The following is a 21484-nucleotide window of genomic DNA, read 5'->3' on the forward strand; positions in this document are numbered from 1 at the left end:
TTTTGTTATTGTTGTTGTTTGTTTGTTTTTCTTACTGCCTTTACTCATGCTGCTTTCCCTAAGTGAACTCCTCTCTATAACAAGCCTAACATCCCCATTCCCTGGTGCCCAGACTCCAGGGATTCTTGGCCAGAGGCAGCCACACCCTAGAGTGTTTTGAAAAGCATGATGGGTTGTATTACAAGGCCTATGGTTATTACACACATTAAAAACTTCAAGGACTAAAGACAATTTAATTTGCACTGCAGGGTTATTTTGCCCCAAATGTTAATAGCTTATCCTTGCACAGAAATACTGACAACTTTAAAATGTACAGATTCCTGAATATCACAGGATAGCACCTACTTAGGGAATTCTAATTCATCTGATTCATCTAATTTGACCTGAATACTCCTATCTGTTTCTATAGTAAAAGTATGCAGGCCTCATCCTACCACAGATCAATGCAGTTCACAACTTTCTATGCCCAGCAAAAAGTTTTTAAATCACCCTGTCTTGCAAATTAACAAAATCCTAAACAATAAATACACCTACCAGAGTGAGCCACCCCACATGCTTTCCTCACAGGATCTGCAAAGACTAGAGGTATGCAGTCGGCACCCAGAGCTGTGATCGTGACTCCTCTCTGGTTTGTGACTATTCCGTCATAAGACTCCGGCTCCTTCTTCCCCATAGTCCATACTTCATTGGCGTGGTCAGGCTAACACACAAAACACGGGACAAAAATGTTCTGCAAATGAAAACTCCTCCTATGTGAGCTTTCCTGAAAGTACTAGGCATGGAATTAGGCAATCATGGTATGATTATCCACTTCTACAACAGCTAAAATATCAAATAATAACTCTCGGCAGATGTTCTCACAGGAAAGGAAACTCAAGTCATGAACATCCTCCATTAGGGATAAGTAAATCTTTGAGTAAGTCTCACAAAAGGCGAGTTTCACTTTCTCTGCAGAAACGAAATACCACATGACTGATTTTTTTCCCCTTTTGTTAGACTCAAGTAAATTCTTGAGTTTAGAATCCTTATATAACAGGTTTTCTCCTCACTTAGACCCTAGTTCTCCTTGGTCTCCACTTAAAAAGTTATGGACCTAACTTTTTTTTCCTGATCATTCAGGGACTTTTCTTTTATATTGAAAAGACAGTAGTGGTTTTTTACTCTCGAAAGGAATTAAACTTCTAGAACTGAGGAGTTATAGATGAAATACATATACACACAGGAATGTGAGCGCACACACATACAAACATTTGATCTCTAGGTTATAATGTACATAAAGTAGAGAAAAATAATTTCATCATTATCCTATGTTAGATGAAGTACCAGAAGCAAAAGTTAAATAGCTTAAAGGTTATATAAATATAGTGACAGTGAAAACTGTATGTACTTCAGAGGACCAAAATATGTAACAAAAGTTTACCTTTATTCGGTAAAATTTCTCCGCATTAAATCCTGCAGCATTCGCCAACCTACGAACATTTTCTTGAACAACTACTTTGGGATCTCTCCGTTTGGAACTACTGAAAAGATTGAGTGAGCTGAGAGTTGGTATATATGATATGCCGCCTGCTCTCGTAGTAAACCCATGTATGAAGAGATCTGTTGAAGGTAAGCGGGGAAAAAGTAAAACGATGCTCTACAAAAGACTAAACAGTCTCCCCATCAGACCCTCCCTAGTCACTCCAACAATTATTAATCTAGTTTCTAATCCTGGCTGCACTTTGCACCTCCATGTGTTGTTACGTATTGCTGTTTGTTTCACCTTCCTTATGGGATTGCTGCTCTTCCAAGGGTACTTCTGTTTCATCTGTCTGTTATACATAACAGCATATATAGCTCACGATAAACACTACTTATCCAACGAGGGTTATTTGAAATTTTACTCTTCTGTCAAAATGCCCAAAGGGTTGAAGTTTCAGCATTTCTACATAAAGGATTTTCCAGGCTAGAAAAAATCTTGGGTTTTGTTGCTCTTGTTGTTGTGGTTGGTTGGTTGGTTGCTTTCCTAAGGAGGGCTGGGAGATTTCCCTTAGAGTACATTTGCACAGAGCAAATTTGTGTATTAGGGGTGGCTCTGATGAAGTCATCCCTAGATGCCACTGCCCCTCAGCACATAAAAACCCCATGTTGCAAAAGATGTAACAATCCACAAAAGTCAGCAGAAAGAAGAAGAAGGAAAAAAGGAAGCGAGCCACTTCTGAGGAAGGTCTGGGTTTTCGCTGTAGTACAAACCGCAGAGAGGACACAAGGTACCTGGGATCAAAGGTGATGTGATAATAGTCAGGTCCCCTTTCAGAGCCGGCAGGCTTCTTAGGTATGTTTCTACTTCATTCTGTGTGTCTTCTAGCTCGTGACCTGCGGCCGCATCTCTTTCAGCCGATGGTTGCAAAAGACTATCCCTCCAAGCGACCTGTAAATCCTCAAACTCAAAATCATACACATTAGTGAAGAGTTGACCAACAAACGCCTTCAGTAGCGGTTTCCGCTGCTCAGGTGCAATCACCTTTACACGGCTCAGATTTTTTTCATCAATTTTTTGTTTAATGGTATACAGAGAGGCAGCCATGCTGGGGTTGCTGACAGTCTCAAATTCTCCCATGAGAAGGGAAAATCCATTTCCCGCCTCCAGTTCACGGAGACCCAAATCACCATCCCTTTCCTTGGTGTCTTCATTGCAACGCATTATGCAAAGGAACTTGGCCTTGGGAGCGTGGTGATGGTGAATACCATTCAGTGTCTTCAGTAAGGTCTGAGGGCAGTTTTTCAGAGAGTTCAACTTTAAACCGGAGAGATCAATCAAGACTGCTTCTGCCATCCTTCAATCAGGCGCTTTTTCTCAAAGGAGACTTTTTATGACAAATCGGCTGTAAAGAGAAATTATCATAAATGACAATAAATTAAACCAGTCTTCTTACAGAAAAACGAGAAATCTGTGGTGGACCAAAAGAAAGTGATCAGTGATCGCATTAATAAAAAAAAGTAACCTGGATAAATCTAGAGATGAGGCCAGAAAAGCTACTACCCCATCTATCATGATAATTAAAGCAGAGTCATCTTTTACCCATTTCACTGGGAACATTTTTTTCTGAGAGCACCAATTCTGCTTTGTTTTCTTTATAGTACATTTTAGGTACAAAATTACTGACTGACTGAGATCAAGTCCTGAGTTTTAATTAGAGGATGCTGTATCATTATTGCCATCACGCCTATCCGATTAGATCGCATCTCATCTGAAATACCAAGGACTCACCTTTAGGATGTTAAGCTGAGCAGCACCAGCGAATTTCATTTGGGGGTAGGGGCGAGGGTGGGGTTAGAGGCAGGGTTTCTTCGTGCAGCCTTGCCTGTCCCTGCACTAGCTCTGCAGACCGGCCTAGCTTTGAACTCACAGGGATCCTCCTGCCTCTGCCTCCCGAGAGCGCTGGGATTAAAGGCGTGAGCTACCACGGCAATTTTTGGTTTCTTTGTTTGTTTGTTTTGTTTTTTAAAGATAAAAGCTGACCGTTGGGATAGGCTTCCCCCAGCATTTACAGGGCACTCCACACTCGGGACAACCACGACAGCCTTTGCAAGTTGGATCAGGGGCGGTTTCTGCCCATTTGCAGATTCCGTCTCACCCTTTTGCCAGGCTCCCAGTCCCGGCTGGAGCGCCCTTCCGCCGACCCGTGCCCCTGAATTGCTGGCGACCCCTTGCTGACCTCTCACCCCTGAGGCCACCTAGGCCCACCCCGCCCTCCGCCCCCCGAGGGCCCCGGGGCTCCCATTCATTCTTTCCGCCCGCTGTGCACGGGCGACCTCGGAGCTGGACGACCGCGTCCCGCCCCGCCGCCCCGGACCGGCCGACGCACTCACCGCAGCGGCCCCTGCGGCCGCGAGCTGGGACGCGAGAGCCGCAGCCTCCGCGCACGAACCCGGCCGTCGGCGGGACGCCCCGCCGTCCCGCCCGGCCGCGCTCCGGGCCTCGGCCTCTCCCGAGGGCGTTCGCCCGGGCTCGGGTGTTCCCGCCGCGGCCGCGGGGCGGCGCCAGGCCCAGCCCCTCGCGGGGGATTCCCGCGCCGGCCGGCAGTTCCGGGTCAGCGCCCCGCAGGCGCGGGGGAGGCCGGGGGAGGCCGTGAGGCGCGGAGGGCCGCGGGCGAGCGCGTCCCGGAGGTCCTCAGGGTGGAAGCGTCCTTCCCCGCGGCCCCCGTGACTCCAGCAGCATCTGCTGACCCAAGCAGCGTGGGCAGCCTGTCACGTTAGCTCCGAGCGCCCGCCAATCCGGGCCTCAAGTAAGGGGGCCCTGGGGCCTTTTGTGGGGGAGTGGTTCGTTTTTTTGTTTTTTTTTTTTTACTTTTTGTTTAGTTAGGTTTTTTTTTTTCTTTTTCTTGAGTTTCCAGTTAGTTTGTTCTCATCCCTACCCCCCCCACCCCTCCCGCTTTCTGCTGATACTGTGCTTTCATTTGGGACCAACATCCTTGACTGCCTGTTCACTTGTGTTTTTTAAAGTTCCTTTTAAAAAAAAAATGTGGCCCGTAAGAGGACAGAATCCATTCGTTCTTAGAGTGGCAATCAGATAAAAAAAATTAAGGATCCTCCAGTGGTTTCATGGGTATTTATTTAAAAACCACATTATGAAAATCAGGTACTGTTGCAAATGGGAGAATAGCCAACCTTCAAAATATGAGAGAAGATGAAGGAAAGCATATTTTCTGGAGACTGGGCTACGGAGGAAGGAGAGGGCCCTTAGTTTTCCTGGGTGTTCCTTTAAGTGCTGAAGAAGTTTTTCTTGAGCGAGAAGACTCGAGGGTCTCTGGGAGTTTAGAAGAGTTCTTGTAAGTGTGCACCAACCTCCACTACAGACCAAGGTAACCAGCCCGCACAGAACCCGTTTCAGTAGGTGTGACCACTTTGTGGGCAGAGACAACATACAAATTTGTATTTTCTCTTTTTTAAAAAAATTTTTTATTTAATTACACTTTATTCACTTTTTATCCCCCCATAAGCCCCTTCCTCCTCCCCCCTCCCAGTCCCACCCTCCCAACCCCTTCTTCACGCATACCCCTCCCCAAGTCAACTGATAGGGGAGGTCCTCCTCTCCTTCCTTCTGATCTTAGTCTATTAGATCTCATTAGGAGTGGCTGCATTGTCATCTTCTGTGGCCTGGTAAGGCTGCTCCCCCCTCAGGGGGAGGTGATCAAAGAGCAGGCCAATCAGTTCATGTCAGAGGCAGTCCCTCTTCCCATTACTATGGAACCCTCTTGGACACTAAAGTCTTGGGCAACATCTGTGCAGGGGTTCTAGGTTATTTCCATGCATGGTATTTGGTTGAGTTATGAGTCTCTGGGAAGACCCCTGTGTTCATATTTATGGTTCTGTTGCTCTCCTTGTGGAGTTCCTGTCCTCTCCAGATCTATTTCCCAATCTTCTTACATAAGATTCCATGCACTCTGCCCAATAGTTGGCCATAAGTCTTAACATCTGCTTTGATAGTCTGCAGGGCAGAGCCTTTCAGAGGCCCTCTGTGGCGGGTTTCTAGCTTGTTTCCTGTTTTCTTCTTCTTCTGATGTCCTTCCTCTTTGCCTCTCGGGATGGGGATTGAGCATTTTAGTCAGGGTCCTCTCTCTTGATTAGTTTCTTTAGATGTACAGATTTTAGTAGGATTATCCTATATTACATGTCTATATGAGTGAGTATATACCATGTGTGTCTTTCTGCTTCTAGGACAGCTCACTCAGGATGATCCTTTCCAGGTCCCACCATTTACCTGCAAATTTCATGATTTCCTTATTTTTCATTGCTGAGTAATATTCCATTGTGTAGATGTATCACAATTTCTGCATCCATTCTTCAGTTGAGGGGCATCTGGGTTGTTTCCAGCTTCTGGCTATTACAAATAAAGCTAAGCAGCAAACCAAGTAATCCAATTAAAAAATGGGGAACAGAGCTAAACAGAGAATTCTCTGTAGAGGAATATAGAATGGCAGAGAAACACTTAAAGAAATGCTCAGCCTCATTAGCCATCAGGGAAATGCAAATCAAAACAACCCTGAAATTTCACCTTACATCCATCAGAATGGCCAAGATGAAAAACTTCAGTGACAACACATGCTGGAGAGGCTGTGGAGAAAGGGGAACCCTCCTCCACTGCTGGTGGGAATGGAAACTTGTACAAACACTCTGGAAATCAATCTGGCGCTTTCTCAGACAACTAGGAATAGTGCTTCCTCAAGATCCAGCCATACCACTACTGGGCATATATCCAAAAGAGGCTCAAGTGCAAATTTGTATTTTCAACTGGATACTTTTAGGAAGTAATAGATGATACACATCTGGTCAGATGTACTTGCCTTAGCATAAACTTGTTTTATGTTAAGCAAAATGATTTTTTTTTTTTTTAATTTACAAAGCAGGTTTAGAACATTTCCCCTTGTTTTCATGCATAGTATCGAGAGTTCAGATTCTTTCGTGCGACAGCGCTGGCAGTAACAAACAAAACTTGCAAAATTGCGAAGTTGTTAGGGAAGTTCTTTTATTGTATTTGCATACCATTTCCTTCACCATCTGCTCTGTCTGAGCCTCGTTTCTTAACACTCTCACCCCTTTCTCCTACTGCTCTCTCAACCCTGGTTGCACTTCCAAACAAGTAGTACTTAAAAATAACAATGTAGCTACCCCACAGCCCAGCTGCATATTGACTCAGAGTCTATTAGGAGTCAGGCTTGGGCATGCTTTGTCGTGCATTTTTGTTTTCATCTTACGGATGATTCAGATGCATAATTCATTTTACAAAAAAAATAAAAAATAAAAGAAAGAAACCTACCTTATTCTCAAGCCTTCCAAGAAAAGGCTGTTCTCTCATAGGTCACATGACTACATTCTTTTCATTTGCTGTTTGTTGTAGTTTGAACACACTTCTTTTGTGAGCTTAACTGCTCCCAGTTGCTCAATACTCTTCAAGCTTAAACTTCTGGAGGCCTGGTTGCCTCACTACGCTGAATAGCTTCCTTGGTATTTTCATATGCAAGAAGCCCTTTCATCGACAGTCTACACTCATGGCCAAGCAATACATTGAAAAGGCTGGTTAAAACCTGAATTGTACACTTCATAAGAGTGAAAGTCTTAGAGGTTGTGTAGGTGTTATCTGTGTAGGGCTTTTAAAAAGAAAACAAATAGTAAACTGAAGTGTTGCCAAGACCTTGTATCATTTGAAAGTGTTTGTGCTTCCAGCCTTTCTTATTGAAAAATAGTTTCATATGATATATTCTGATCATACTTTCCCCCTTCCCTAACTCCTCCCAGATTTTCCCTACCCTTCCAACTCCACATACCTTCTTTCTCTCTTTAAAAATCAACAAATAAAAACAAAAACAAACAAAGAAACAAAAACACAAGAAACACACATACAATTCAGAAAATTGAAAACCAAAGACCAGTAAGACAAAAGGAGGAAGAAGAGGAAGAGGAGGAGGAGAAGAAGAAGAAGAAGAAGAAGAAGAAGAAGAAGAAGAAGAAGAAGAAGAAGAAAAAGAAAGAAAGAAAGAAAGAAAGAAAGAAAGAAAGAAGAGCCCAAACAATGCTATTAAGACCAAAGTCTACAACACTAGCATTAAGTTTGTTTTCTGTTGGTTAGCTACTGCTGGCCATGGGCTTTATCCTGGAGTGTGGTTTATATGCCCAGTGAGATTCCATTGGAGAAGACTAAGTTTTCATTTGCAAGCAATTGGAGATAGGCTTGGAATCCCATGTGAACTTCCCCTTTTCAGAGCTGAGACCCTGACTGGCTTGTAATTGTGCTGGCTTTGTGCATGCTGCCACAGTCTTTGTGAGCTCATATGTGCATCAGTCCTGTTGTGTCTGAAAGACATTGCTTCTTTGGTGTCATTCATTGCTTCTGACTGCTAAAATCACTGTCTCTTCTTCTACATAGGTCCCTGAGCACTGAGGAAAGAGTTTGATCAAGACATCCCATTTAGGAATGAGTACTCTAATATTTCTCACTCTCTGCTCATTGTCCAGTTGTGGCTCTCTGTATTTAGTTTCTGTCTACTTCAATAAGCAGCTTCTCTCGTGATAGCTAAGCAAGGTACCAATCTATAGCTATAGCAGAACATTATTAGAAGTCATTTTATTGCCATGTTCCTTTAGCTGAACAGGAGGATTTGGTTTTCCCTTAGATCCTTGGCCTGTTCAGTCTCAGGTTCTTGGCCTTCCTAGCTGTGTCAGACATGAATTACATCTCATAGAGTGGGCCTTAAATCCAACAGAGAGTGATTGGTTACTCTCACATTTTTGTTACTATTACAACAGCATCATGTCACAAGCAGGTAGCCATTGTAGATTGCATAGTTTGTAAGAGGGTTGATGATTACCTTTATCTTTTGGTAGTATACAGGTTACCTTCTAGTACCATGAACTAGTACTAGTCAGTAGAGATGAAGCCTTTTGTTAGGCACCAGCTTGACTTCTTTATGTTTGCTAAAGTATATAAGTGTTATCTTCAGCAATAGAGTCTGTCCATCAGCTTGTGGAGACCAAACAATGGCCTAGGCAGTAGCCTGAGATGTTTGGGGGTTTCCATGGAGTTCCTTTGGCCAGTGACTCAACTAATTGATGGTGCTAGAGGTTTCACTTGGTAACATTAAGATATCTAGTTGGGATATTGTCTGCTCCATTATCTGAAGACTCAATTTATATTTCTTTCATATACGTATATATTGTAGGAAGTTTCTTCAGTAACATGTTTCCACATTGGCCCTCAAATGGCCTTTAGTATAAGTTGTCCATCTTCATATTCCATCCATGACTCATTTCTTTCATACCTATCCCCATTTAATTCTCCCACTTCAGTTCCCCCATGATCTTTCCTTAATGCTAAATTGTATTTCTTCATCCTTAGGACATCCTTTCCTCCCCTCTCCTCAGTTCCTTTACTTAGTAACTAACCTCTGTGGTTATACTGAGTGTAGCACAGATATTAAAGGCTTAAAAGCTAAAGCTGACAACCACATATAAGAGAAAACATAAAAACAGTTGTTGTTTTTTTTTTTTTTTTTTTTTTTTTTTTAGTTTCATCATTTACCTGCAAATTTTCCTTAATTTTGTTTTGTTTTCTGGGTTTTTTAAAAATAACTTATTAATATCCCAATATGTAAATGTCCCAGGTTTTCCTTATCTATGAATTATTTGGTGGGCTTCTAGGCTGTTTGCAATTTCTGGCTGTTATGAATAGAGCAGCAACGAACATGAATGAGCTAGTATTTGTGTAGTAGGATATATAGTCCTTTAGGTATATAAGGCTGGTGTAGCTGGATATTGAGCCAGATTAAGTACCAGCTTCCTGAGGAAATCACACTCATTTCCATAATGGCTATACAAATTTGCACTCCCACCAACAATGATCAAGTGGTGCCCTTTCCTCACATCCTCCCAGCATAAGCTATAATTTGGTTTATTGATCTTAGCCATTCTGACTGGTATAAGATGAAATCTCAAAGTACTTTTAACTTACATTTTCTTGATGGCCAAGAATGCTGAACACTTGTATGCCCAGGAGTGGTATATTTGGTTCTTGAGGTAGCACTATTCCTAGTTTTCTGAGAAAGTATCAGATTGATTTCCAAAGTGGTTGTACAAGTTTTCACTCCCACCAGCAATGGAGGAGCTTTCGTTTTTTCCACAACCTTGCTAGCGTTGTGCTGTCACTTGAATTTTTGATCTTATCATTCTGATAGGTGTAAGATGGAATCTAAGAGTTGTTTTGATTTCACTGATGACTAAGGACATTGAGCATTTCTTTAAGTGCTTCTCTGCTATTCAATATTCCTCTGTTGAGAATTTCTTTTTTTAACTCTGTACCCATGGCTGAGTAGTGTAAATGTACCACAGTTTCTTTATCCATTCTTCAGTTGAGGGACATCTAAGTTTTTTCCAGATTCTGGCTATTACAAATAAAGCTGCTATGAACATAGTTGAGCAATTGTCCTTATTGTATGGCAAAGCATCTTTTGGGTCTATACGCAGGAGTGGTATAGCTGGGTCTTGATGTAGTGCTATTTCCAATTATCTGGTTCCAGATTGATTTCTAAAGTGGAGTACAAACTTGCACTCCCACCAGTAATGGAGGAGGGTTCCCCTTTCTCCACATCCTCTCCAGCATGTGTTGTCATTTGAGTTTTTGATCTTAGCCATTCTGATAGGTGTAAGGTGAAATCTCAGAGTCATTTAGATTTGCATTTCCCTGATGACTAAGGATGTTGAGCATTTCTTTAAGTGTTTCTCGGCCATTCAGTATTCCTTTGTTGAGAATTCTCTGGTTAGTTCTGCACCCCATTTTTAAATTGGATTAGTTGGTTTGTTGTTGTTTAATTTCTTGAGTTCTTTATATATTCTGGATATTAGCCCTCTGTCAGATGTTGGGTTGGTAAAGACCTTTTCCCAATTTTGTTCTGTTGACCAGGTCCTTTGCTTTACAGAAGCTTTTCAGTTTTCTGTCCCATTTATTTATTGTTGATCTTAGAGCCTAAGCTGTTGGTGTTCTGTTCAGGAAGTTTCCTGTGCCAATGAGTTCAGGGCTCTTCCCCACTTTTTCTTCTAGTAGATTTAGTGTATCCAGTTTTATGTTGAGGTCTTTGATCCATTTGGACTTTACTTTTTTGCAGGGTGATAAATATGGATATATTTTCCTTTCTCTACATGTAGACACCCAGTTAGACCAGCACCATTTGTTGAAGATGCTGTCTTTTTTTCCATTGTATGGTTTTGGCTCCTTTGTCAAAAATCAGATGTGCATCTGATACAGGATATGGGTTTATTTCTGTGTCTTTAATTTTATTCCATTGATTGACTTGCCTATTTCTATAACAGTACCATGCAGTTTTTATTACTATCTCTCTGCAGTATAGCTTGAGGTCAGGTATGTAGATAACTCCAGAAGCTCTATTATTATGTAGGATTTTTTTAAGCTATTCTGGGTTTTTGTTTTGTTTTGTTTTTCCATATGAAGTTTAGAATTGTTCTTTCAAGGTCTCTGAAAAATTGTGTTGCTATTTTGATGGGGATTGCATTGAATTTGTAGATTGCCTTTGGTAAGATGGCTATATTTACTATGTTAATCCTATTGATCCATGAGCATGAAAGATCTTTCCATCTTCTGGTATCTTCTTTAATTTCTTTCTTCAGAAACTTGAAGTTCTTGTCATACAGGTCTTTGGCTTCCTTGGTTAGAGTTACCCCTACATATTTTATATTATTTGTGGCTAATGTGAAGGGTGTAGTTTCCCTAATTTCTTTCTCAGCCTGTTTGTCATTTGTATACAGGAGGGCTACTGATTTTTTTTTTTAAATTAAGCTTGTATCCAGCCACTTTGCTGAAGGAGTTTATCAGCTGCAGGAGTTCTCTGGTGGGATTTTTGGGCTCACTTATGTGTTCTATCATTATCATCTGTGAATATCCCTATATAAGATGTATGGGTAGTAAAAATATTTTTTCATTCTGTAGTCTGCTGCCAGAATGATGGTGTTCTTTGCCATAGAGAAACTTCTCAGCTTCATGAAGTTCCACTTAATAATTGTTGTTCTTAGTGCCTGCACTATCAGTGTCCTGTTCAGAAAGAGTTTTCCTGTGCTAACAAGTTCAAGTCTATTCCCTACCTTCTCTTCTATCAGATATTCAGGATATCGGGTCTTATGTTGAGGTCCTTGATCAATTTAGAGTTGAATTTTGTGCAGAGTGATAAATATGGATGTAGAAGTTTTGGTTTCTTGGGTGCAGCCTTACCAGGCCACAGAGGAAGACAATGCAGCCACTACTGATGAGACCTGATAGACTAGGATCAGAAGGAAGGGGAGGAAGACCTCCCCTGTCAATGGACATGGGGAGGGGCCTGGGTGGAGTAAAGGGAGGAAGAGTGGGGTTGGGAGGGGAGGAGGGAGGGAGCTACAGGTGGGATACAAAGTGAATAAAGTGTAATTAACAAAAATTTAAAAAAAGACATGAAAAAAAACTTAGTTAAGTTTTGTAAACTTATTTTTTAATCTCTAGTGTAGGATATGGAGCTGCTTTTAGTTCATCCGCAACTGATAACAACCTCATGTGGCTCAGAGAGGGGTGTGGTCTTTGCCAGCTGGAGATAGTTTAACTGTGAGGACTCTGAGATGGCATAAATACCAGAGAAGGAAAACTCTTTGAGGAGATGGTAGGAGGAGGAAGGCTGCTTGTTTGTTTCCTGATTGTTGATGCTGGTTTGCTGGACTGGTAACTATCCTGATGGCTGAGATTGATATTGCCCTGAACAAGAGGACTCTAACCGAGAGTAATGAAGTCTAAAGAGGTCTACGTCGCCACCTTTCCCTACCTAGTGTTGAAGGGTTGGAAGGCATCAGGAGAGATAAGGGATAAAGAAGGGAGGTAGAGCCTTAGTTATAGGAACCGTAACTACAATATATTAAAAAGTAGCCTACATATGGATCTGTTAGAATTATTATACATGTAACTATCCATTTTGACCAGCACCATTTGTTGAGGATGCTATCTTTTCTCTAGTTTGTATTTTTCGGCTCTTTGTAAACACTGGGGTGTCCATAGATGTATGTACTTATGTTTAGGTTTTCAGTTTTATCCCACTGATCACATTTCTATTTTTGTGCTAATAACATTGCTGTTTTTATTGTCACAGAGCTTTAGTACAAGTGAACTCTGGTATGGTGATAAGATCAGCAGTCCTTATATTATTCAGGGCTGTTTGTAGCTATCCTAGGTTTTTGTGTCTCCATGGGAAGCTAACTTTTAACTGTGCTGAAATTCAGATGGGAATTGAGATCAATCTGTAGATTACTTTTGGTAGGGTGGCCAATCACAATATTAATTCTACCAATCTATGAACATGGGAGATATTTCCATTTTGTGGCATTTTCTTCAGTTTCTTCCTTCAGTGTCTTAAACTACAAGTCTTTCACTTGCTTGGTGTGGCAATTTGAATGAAAATGGCCCCCCATAAGTTCATAGGGAGTCTACTTGGAGGTATGGCCTTTTTGGGATAGGTGTGGCCTTGCTGGGGGAAGTCTGTCACTGGGGGTTGGCTTTGAGGTTTCAAATGCTCAGGCCCAGTGTTGCTTTCTCTTCCTGGTGCTTGTAGAGCCTGATGTAAAACTCTCAGGTCCCTCTCCAGCACCCTCTCTGCCCGCATGCTGCCATGCTTCCCAGCTTCATGATGATGATAGATTGTAAGCTAACCCTAAGTAAATATTTTTCTTATAAGAATTGCCATGGTTATGGTATCTCTTCACAGCAACAGAAACAGTTATCAAGATGGAAGTGGGTACCAAGAACTGGGTATTGCTCCGATAGGCCTGACCATGCTTTTGTTTGGAAGAATGTGGATTCGGGGACCTTGGATTAAGAGAACAATGGAATGCTTTAAGTGGGGCTTAATGGGCCATACTAGTAGGAGCATGGAAACAGTGGTGCCGTGGGTGAATTGAACTTTGGAGGCCTGGCTCAAGAGCTTTCAGAGGAGAAAAATATTAATATGTGGCCTAGAGATTGTTCTTGCGATATTTTGGTGAAGAATGTGGCTGCTTGCTGCCCATGTTTAAAAAAAAATATCTGCCTGAGGTTAAGTGGAAGAGTTATGGATTACCAGCTTTGGCAGTGGACATTTCCAAACAACCTAGCATTGACTATATTGTGTGGCTTAGTGGGCCAGTCTTACGCATATCTATAATGAAAAGAAGCAGGCTGAGCAAGGAAAAAAATACAGAATGTACAGTTGGTGGAGAAAAAGAACACCAGGAAATGTGAACATATTCAATAAAAGCCTGATGCTAAGTGGGATAGACGGAGTGGTGACCTCAGAGCAAGACTCCATCCAGCTAAGCTCCCAGCTTGAGAAAAGGAATTAAATAAAAGTGAAAAGGCATTTTTTAAAAAGTGAAAAGGAATTAAAGAAAAGCTTAGGGCCAGATACACCTTTATTCCCAGCACTCAGAAGGCAGAGGCTGTGGATTTCTTAGTTCAAGCCCAGCCTGGTGTAGAGTGAGTTTCAGCACAACCACGCTTAGGCAGTGAAGGAAACCATTGAAAACAGAAAGCTGGTGAAAATGTACTTGAATGAGGGGACCATGTTCCAGCCCTAGCAAGCAACAGAACTTGGCGTCGTCAGCCACATGGTTCTGGCTTTAGAGTCAAGGATACAAGAATGGGGTTATGGAGTCTCCCTCTGTGTATAGAAAGGCCAGTGTATGAAGCCGTTGGGGTGAAGCCTGGATTGCCCTGAGGACAGCAAGATGTTGAAGTTGCCAGAGTTGTAGGATACCTGCTGAGGAAAGCTGCTGACAGGGACTGGAATCATCTCAAGACAAAGAAATGTGTTGCAGTCAACAAAGTTGAAAGGAGTTGGAGATCTGAAGAACACTTTGACATCAGACATGGAGATACAGTGTTTGGAGTTTGCCCAGCTAGTTTTCCATCTTGCTTTGTTTCAGAACTTTCTCACTATGCTCCCTTTTCTCCCTTTTGGAATGGTAATGTATATCCTGCCACATTGTGTTTTGAAAGTATGTGAACTGCTGTTGCTTTTAAAAGGGATTACAGTTAAGAAATTGCTATGAGTCTCAAAAGAGACTTTGGACTATTACAGGCTATGGGGACTTTTTTTTCTTTTTGGTTTTTCAAGACAGGGTTTCTTTGTGTAGCCTTGGCTTTCCTGTACTTGCTTTTATAGAGTAGGCTGACCTTGGACTCAGAGAGATTCGTCTGCCTCTGCCTCCCAAGTGCCAGGCATGTGCCGCTGCACCCGACTTATGGGGACTTTTGAAGTTGGACGAAATTCATTTTGCATTATATTATGGCTACAAGCCTATGGGGGGCAGGGAATAGAATGAGGAAGTTTAAATGAAAATGGACCCAATAGTGTCATAGAGAGTGGCACTATAAGGAAATGTGGTCTTATAGGACCACATATGTCACTGGCGGTGGGCTATGAGGTTTCAAATGCTCAAGCCAGGCTTACTGTCATTCTCTCTTCCTGATTCCTGTGGACCTAGATGGAGAGTTCTCAGCTACCCCTCCCATGTCTGCTTGTGTGTTGCCATGTTTCCCACCATGGTGATAATGAACTAATCCTTTGAACTGTAACCCGGCCCCAGCTAAATGTTTTTCTTTATAAGAGTTGCTGTTGCCATGGTGTCTCTCATATCAACAAAAACCCTAAGGCATTTGGGTAGAGTTCCTGAGATTTTTTTTTTTTTTGAGGCTATTGTAAAAAGTACTGTCTTCCTGATTTCTTTCTGTGTATTTGTCATTTATATATGGAAGGCTCTGAGTTATTTATGTTAATTTTGTTTCCTGCTAGCTTACTGAACATTTTTATGAGTTCTAGAAGTTTTCTGATGGAGTTTATAGAATTTTTTCTATATAAAACTGTCTTCTGCAAATGAAGATGGTTCTCCCTTTCTGATTTCTATCCCCCGATCTCCTTCAATTGTCCTTCTGTTCTAGTTAAGGCTTTAAAAGCATTATTGAGCAAGCAGAGTGTGGACATCCTTTTCTTGTTCCTGATTTTAGTGGAAATGTGCTGAGTTTCTCTTCATTTAGGTTAATGTTGCCTGTGGGCTTTCTGTAAATTGCCTTTATTATGTTTAGGCATTTCTCTTGTATCCATACTCTCTCCCTAGGACTTTTATCATGAAAAAATGTTAGATTTTTTTTCCCCGAAGGCCTTTTCTGCATCTAGTGAGATGATCATTTCATCTTTCAGTTTGTTTATATGATAGGTTATGTTTATAGATTTATGTATGTTGAACCATCCCTGCATTGTTGTGATGAAACCAATCATAACCTATCCACCGACATAATCATGGTGGATATAGTTTTTTAAGTATTCTTGGATTCAATTGGCAAGTATTTTATTGAAAATTTTTGCATCCATGTTCATAAGATATATTGGTCTGTAATTTTTTTTCTTTGTTGTTTCTTTGTGTGATTAGGTATCAGGGTAATAGTGGCCTTATAAAACTAATTAGAAAATGTTTCTTCACTTTCTATTTTCCAGAATAATTTGAGGAGCATTAGTGTTAATTCTTTGAAGATCTGGTAGAATTCTGAGCTGGATCCATCTTTATAGTCTTATTTTTGTTGGTAGACTTTTAATTACTGCTTCTATTTCATTAGGAGATGTGGGTTTGTTTAAATTGCATATTTGATCTTAATATATCTTTGTTAGTTGTATATGAAAAATTAATGTTGTTGTTTTTTTTTTTTTTGAGACAGGGTTTCATTGTGTAGCCTTGGCTGTTCTGGACTCAATTTGTACCTGGATAGCCTCAAACTCACAGAGATCCACCTGTCTCTGCCTCCCAGAGTGCTGGGATTACAGGTATACACCACCGTGCCTGGCTATCTATTTTTTTTATACAAATGTTTTTATTTCCTCAGATGGGGGGATGAGTTTGGAGCTGTACCCAAGTTTTTTGAATACATGACTTGTGCTGACTATCCCTAGGTCTAGGTCTGGCAGCTTCTAGCCTCTATCTGGAAACCTAGGCCTAGAATGTTTTCAGCCTCCAAGACTTACTGCTGAATAATCTCACCCTTTCTAAGTTGTTTCTGAGTGCTACTGGCTGGTTCAATTCAGCTCTTCTAGCTCAAAACTCCTCTCTAAACTGACTGATTTGATCTGGCTTCTATCTACTTCACAATGAATTGCTCTGCTTAGAAAAACTGCCTTTGAACTCCAGGAACTGAACTGCACAAATTCAACACCGTCCACTGAACTGTGCTGAATTGTACTGTCTCCATGAACCCTCTGCTTTGTCTCTCTCTGTCTCTGTGTCTTTCTGTCTCTCTCTGTCTCTGTATAAGTATGTATGTGTGTCGGTTTCTCTTCGCTTCTGTCTCTCTCTGTGAAAGTGTGTGTGTGTGTCGCTCTCTCTTTGCTGCTTTTAAGCAGAGTGTCTTTCCTGAAATTCTAGCCAGAGGGATTAAAGATGTATGCATGTCTGTATACCAGCCATAGCACACAGACTTAGATCTTTAGATATGATCTTTTGCCAGAGCAGCCATGTTGCTGGATTAAAATTTCTCTACACTTTTAGGTTTTTAGTTTGGTAGAGTACAGATTTTTAAGTTTATCTATTGTGATTTCCCTCAGTGTATGTTGTAATGTTTCTTCTTTCATCTCTAATTTAGATCTTCTATTTGTGTTTTAGTTAATTTGGCTAAGAGTTTTTCAATCTTACAGGTTTTCTTAAAGAGCCAACTTTTTGTTTTATTGATTCTTTGTGACTTTGTTGTTGTTGTTTGTTTGATTCTGTTTCATTGATTTCAACACTGAGTTTGATTATTTCGTGATATCTATTTATTCTTCTTAGGTTCTGTTTTTCTAGAGCTTTCAGATGTGCTGGAAAATTAGTAATATGGGTCTCTTCAACTTTTTTGATGTAAGCATTTAGGGCTATGAACTTGCCACTTAGATCTGCATTTATTTGTCCCATAGGTTTGACTGTGTGATGTTTTCATTAGCACTCAGTTCTAAAGAGCCTTTAATTTCCTTCTTGATTTCTGTCTTAATCCAAATTTTTCATTTAGTAGTGAGTTGTTCAATTTCTATGAGTTTGTATATTTTCTTTTGTTGAGATCCATCTTAAATCCATTGTGGTTGGATAGGATGCAGGATGATATTTCAATTTTATTATATGTGTTGATACTTGCTTTGTATCTAAGTATGTGGTTAATTTTAGAGAAAGTTCCATGAGCTGCTGAGAAGAAAGTATATTCTTGTATGTTTGGTTGAAATGTTTTGTAGATGTCTGCTAGGTCCATTTCATTTATGGTGTCATTTAACTCAATCATTTTTCTGTTCAGGTTTTGACTGAATGATCCACCTTTTGGTGAGAAATCACCCACTGTCATTATATGAGGATCAATATGTGATTTTTAGCTGTCGTAGTGTTTCTTTTATGAACTTTTCTGCCTTTGGGCTTGTTTCATAAATTTCTGGAATTGCAATATCCTTTTTATGTGTTTTTTTCTTTGATAGGTATACACTGTTTCCTTATCTCTTGTGATTAGTTTTGGTTTGAAGTCTATTTTGCCAGAGATTAAAACGACTACACCTGCATGTTTCTTGGTCCATATGTGTGTAATAACTTATTCCATCCTTTTATCTGATATAAGGTAATTTCTGTCCTTGGTGGCAAAGTGTTTCTTGAATTCAGGAGAAAGATTCTATTTTCTAATCCAGTCAGTTAGTCTGTAAATTTGTTTTATTATTTTATTTTATTTTTTATTAATTACACTTTATTCACTTTGTGTCCCCCATTAGCCCCTCCCTCCTCCCCTCCTGATCCCACCCTCCCTCCCCCTTCTTCACGCATGACCCTCCCCAAGTCAACTGATAGGGGAGGTCCCCTTCTCCTTCCTTCTGATCTTAGTCTATCAGATCACATCAGGAGTGGCTACATTGTCATCTTCTGTGGCCTGGTAAGGCTGCTTCCCCCTCAGGGGGAGGTGATCAAATAGCAGGCCAATCAGATTATGTCAGAGGCAGTCCCTTTTCCCATTACTATGGAACCCACTTGGACACTAAACTGCCATGGGCTACCTCTGTGCAGGGGTTCTAGGTTATCTCCATGAATAGTCCTTGGATGGAGTATGAGTCTCTGGGAAGTTCCCTGTGTTCAAGTTTTCTGGTTCTGTTGCTCTCCTTGTGGGGTTCCCGTCCTCTCCAGCTTTTACTATTTCCTACATCTTTCATAAGATTCCCTGCACTCTGCCCAACAGTTGGCCATAAGTCTCAGCGTGTGCTTTGATAGTCTGCAGGGCAGAGGCTTTCAGAGGCCCTCTGTGGCAGGTTCCTAGGTTGTTTCCTTTTTTCTTCTTCTGATATCCATCCTCTTTGCCTTTCAGGATGGGGATTGAGCGTTTTAATCAGGGTCCTCTCTCTTGATTAGTTTCTTTAGATGTACGGATTTTACTAAGTTTATCCTATGTTATATGTCTATATAAGTGAGTATATACCGTGTGTGTTTGAGGAATTTATACTATTAATATTGAGAGTTATCAATGAACTGTGTTAATTTTGTTGTTATGATGTGGATTTTTCTCTTTTTTACTTATTCAAAGATTGTTTATTTCTTGTGTTCTTGGGTGTAACTGAAATTTTCTAATAGAAATTTCATTCTAGTACTTTCTTTAATACCAGATTGGTAGATAGGGATTGCTTAAATTTTGCTTTATCATGGAATGTTTTTCATTCACTATTGATTATGATTGATATTTTTATTGGGTATGGTAATAAGGGATAGTATTTGTAGAACATCTTCTAGGCTTGAAGAATCTTCATTGAAAAGCCTGGTTTTTCCTTCAGCTGATAAACACCTTCAGCAAAGTGGCAGGATACAAAATCAACTTAAAAAAAAATCAGAAGCCTTCCTGTATACCAAAGACAAAAGGGCCAAGAAAGAAATCAGGGAAACACCCTTCACAACAGCCACTAATAACATAAAGTACCTTGGCGTGACTCTAACCAAGGAAGTGAAAGACCTGTTTGAAAAAAACTTTAAGTCTCTGAAGAAAGAAATTGAAGAAGATATCAGAAGATGGAAAGATCTCCCGTACTCATGGATTGGTAGGATTAGCATTGTGAAAATGGCCATCTGCCAAAAGCAATCTACAGATTCAATGCAATTCCCATCAAAATACCAACTCAGTTCTTTACAGACCTTGAAAGAAAGATTCTCAGCTTCATATGGAGAAACAAAAAACCCAGAATCTCCAAAACGATCTTGTACAACAACAGATCATCTGGAGGTATCTCTATCCCCGATCTCAAGCTATACTACAGAGCAATAGTAATAAAAACTGCATGGTATTGGCATAGAAACAGAAAGGAGTATCAATGGAACCAAATAGAAGACCCAGAAATAAACCCACACACCTATGAATACTTGATTTTTGACAATGAAGCCAAAACCATTCAGTGGAAAAAAATGGTCCAACTGGATGTCTACATGCAGAAAAATGAAAATAGATCCATATTTATCACCCTGCAGAAAACTAAAGTCCAAGTGGATCAAATACCTCAACATAAAACAAGATACTCTAAATCGGTTAGAAGAAAAAGTGGGGAAGAGCCTAGAACTCATTGGCACAGGAGACTACTTCCTGAACAGAACACCAACAGCACAGGCTCTAAGAGTGACAATCAATAAATGGGACCTCACGAAACTGAAAAGCTTCTGTAAAGCAAAAGACACTGTCGTCAGAACAAAAGGACAGCCTACAGACTGGGAAAGGATCTTCACCAACCCTATATCTGACAGAGGGCTGATATCCAGCGTATATAAAGGACTAAAGAAATTAACAGCAATAAATCAAGTAACCCAATTAAAAAATGGGGTACAGAGCTAAACAGAGAATTCTCTGTAGAGGAACATAGAATGGCAGAGAAACACTTAAAGAAATGCTCAACCTCATTAGCCATTAGGGAAATGCAAATCAAAATGACCTTGAGATTTCACCTTACATCCATCAGAATGGCCAAGATAAAAAACTCAAGTGACAACACATGCTGGAGAGGTTGTGGAGAAAGGGGAACCCTCCTCCACTGCTGGTGGGAATGTAAACTGGTACAACCACTTTGGAAGCCCATCTGGTGCTTTTTCAGACAATTAGGAATAGTGCTTCCTCAAGATCCAGCTATACCACTACTAGGCATATACCCAAAATTTGCTCAAGTACACAACATGGACATTTGCTCAACCATGTTTGTAGCAGCTTTATTTGTAATAGCCAGAACGTGGAAACAACCCAGATGTCCCTCAATGGAGGAATGGATACAGAAATTGTGGTATTTTTACACAATGGAATACTACTCAGCAATCAAAAACGAGGAAATCATGCAATTTGCAGGCAAATGGTGGGATCTAGAAAAGATCATTCTGAGTGAGGTATCCCAGAAGGAGAAAGACACACATGTATATACTCACTCATATAGTCCTATAAGATATTATAAACATAATGTAATCTATACACCTAAAGAAGATTAGCAAGAAAGAGGACCCAGGGTAAGATGATCAATCCTCACTTAGAAAGACAAATGGGATGTTCATTGGACATAGGAGAAAACAAGTAACAGGACAGGAGCCTACTGCAGAGGGCTCCTGAAAGACTCTATCTACCTAGCGTATCAAAGCAGATACTACGACTCATAACCAAGCCTGCGGCAGAGTGCAGGGAATCATATGAAAGAAGGGGGAGTTAGTATGACGTGGAAAGGATAGGAGCTCCACAAGACCAAATATATCTGGGCACAGGGGTCTTTTCTGAGACTGACACTCCACCAAGGACCATGTATGGATATAACCTAGAACCTCTGCTTGGATGTAGCCCGTGGTAGCTCAGTAACCAACTGGTTTCCCATAGTAAGGGGAACAGGGACTATTTCTGACAGGGTCTCAATGACTGGCTCTTTGACCTCCGCACCCCCCAAGGGAGGAGCAGCCCTGC

General features: G+C 40.9%; 2 protein-coding genes across 6 annotated transcripts in view; one reads left to right on the forward strand and one right to left on the reverse strand.

Moving 5' to 3' along the window:
• Lacc1 (laccase domain containing 1) overlaps positions 1 to 3984 on the reverse strand; it is a 32407-nt gene extending 28423 nt beyond the window's left edge. For all 4 annotated transcript variants that reach the window (XM_021658397.2, XM_021658396.2, XM_060391465.1 and 1 more), the window contains exons 1-4: positions 3853 to 3984; positions 2254 to 2864; positions 1421 to 1599; positions 535 to 700 (exon numbers count right to left, since the gene is read on the reverse strand). In XM_021658397.2, the coding sequence (XP_021514072.2) occupies positions 535 to 700; positions 1421 to 1599; positions 2254 to 2815 (907 nt within the window). In that variant the 5' untranslated portion in view covers positions 2816 to 2864; positions 3853 to 3984. The remainder of the gene's footprint in view (positions 1 to 534; positions 701 to 1420; positions 1600 to 2253; positions 2865 to 3852) is intronic.
• An 81-nt stretch (positions 3985 to 4065) lies between these two features.
• Positions 4066 to 21484, forward strand: part of Ccdc122 (coiled-coil domain containing 122) — a 59244-nt gene continuing 41825 nt past the window's right edge. The window contains exon 1 of one of the 2 annotated variants that reach the window (XM_060391467.1): positions 4066 to 4268. The gene's annotated coding sequence lies outside the window, so the exon portion shown is untranslated. The remainder of the gene's footprint in view (positions 4269 to 21484) is intronic. The other variant, XM_060391468.1, reaches the window with a different exon arrangement.

Source organism: Meriones unguiculatus, chromosome 9 (assembly GCF_030254825.1).
Source record: "Meriones unguiculatus strain TT.TT164.6M chromosome 9, Bangor_MerUng_6.1, whole genome shotgun sequence".
Classification (NCBI taxonomy): Eukaryota; Metazoa; Chordata; class Mammalia; order Rodentia; family Muridae; genus Meriones; species Meriones unguiculatus.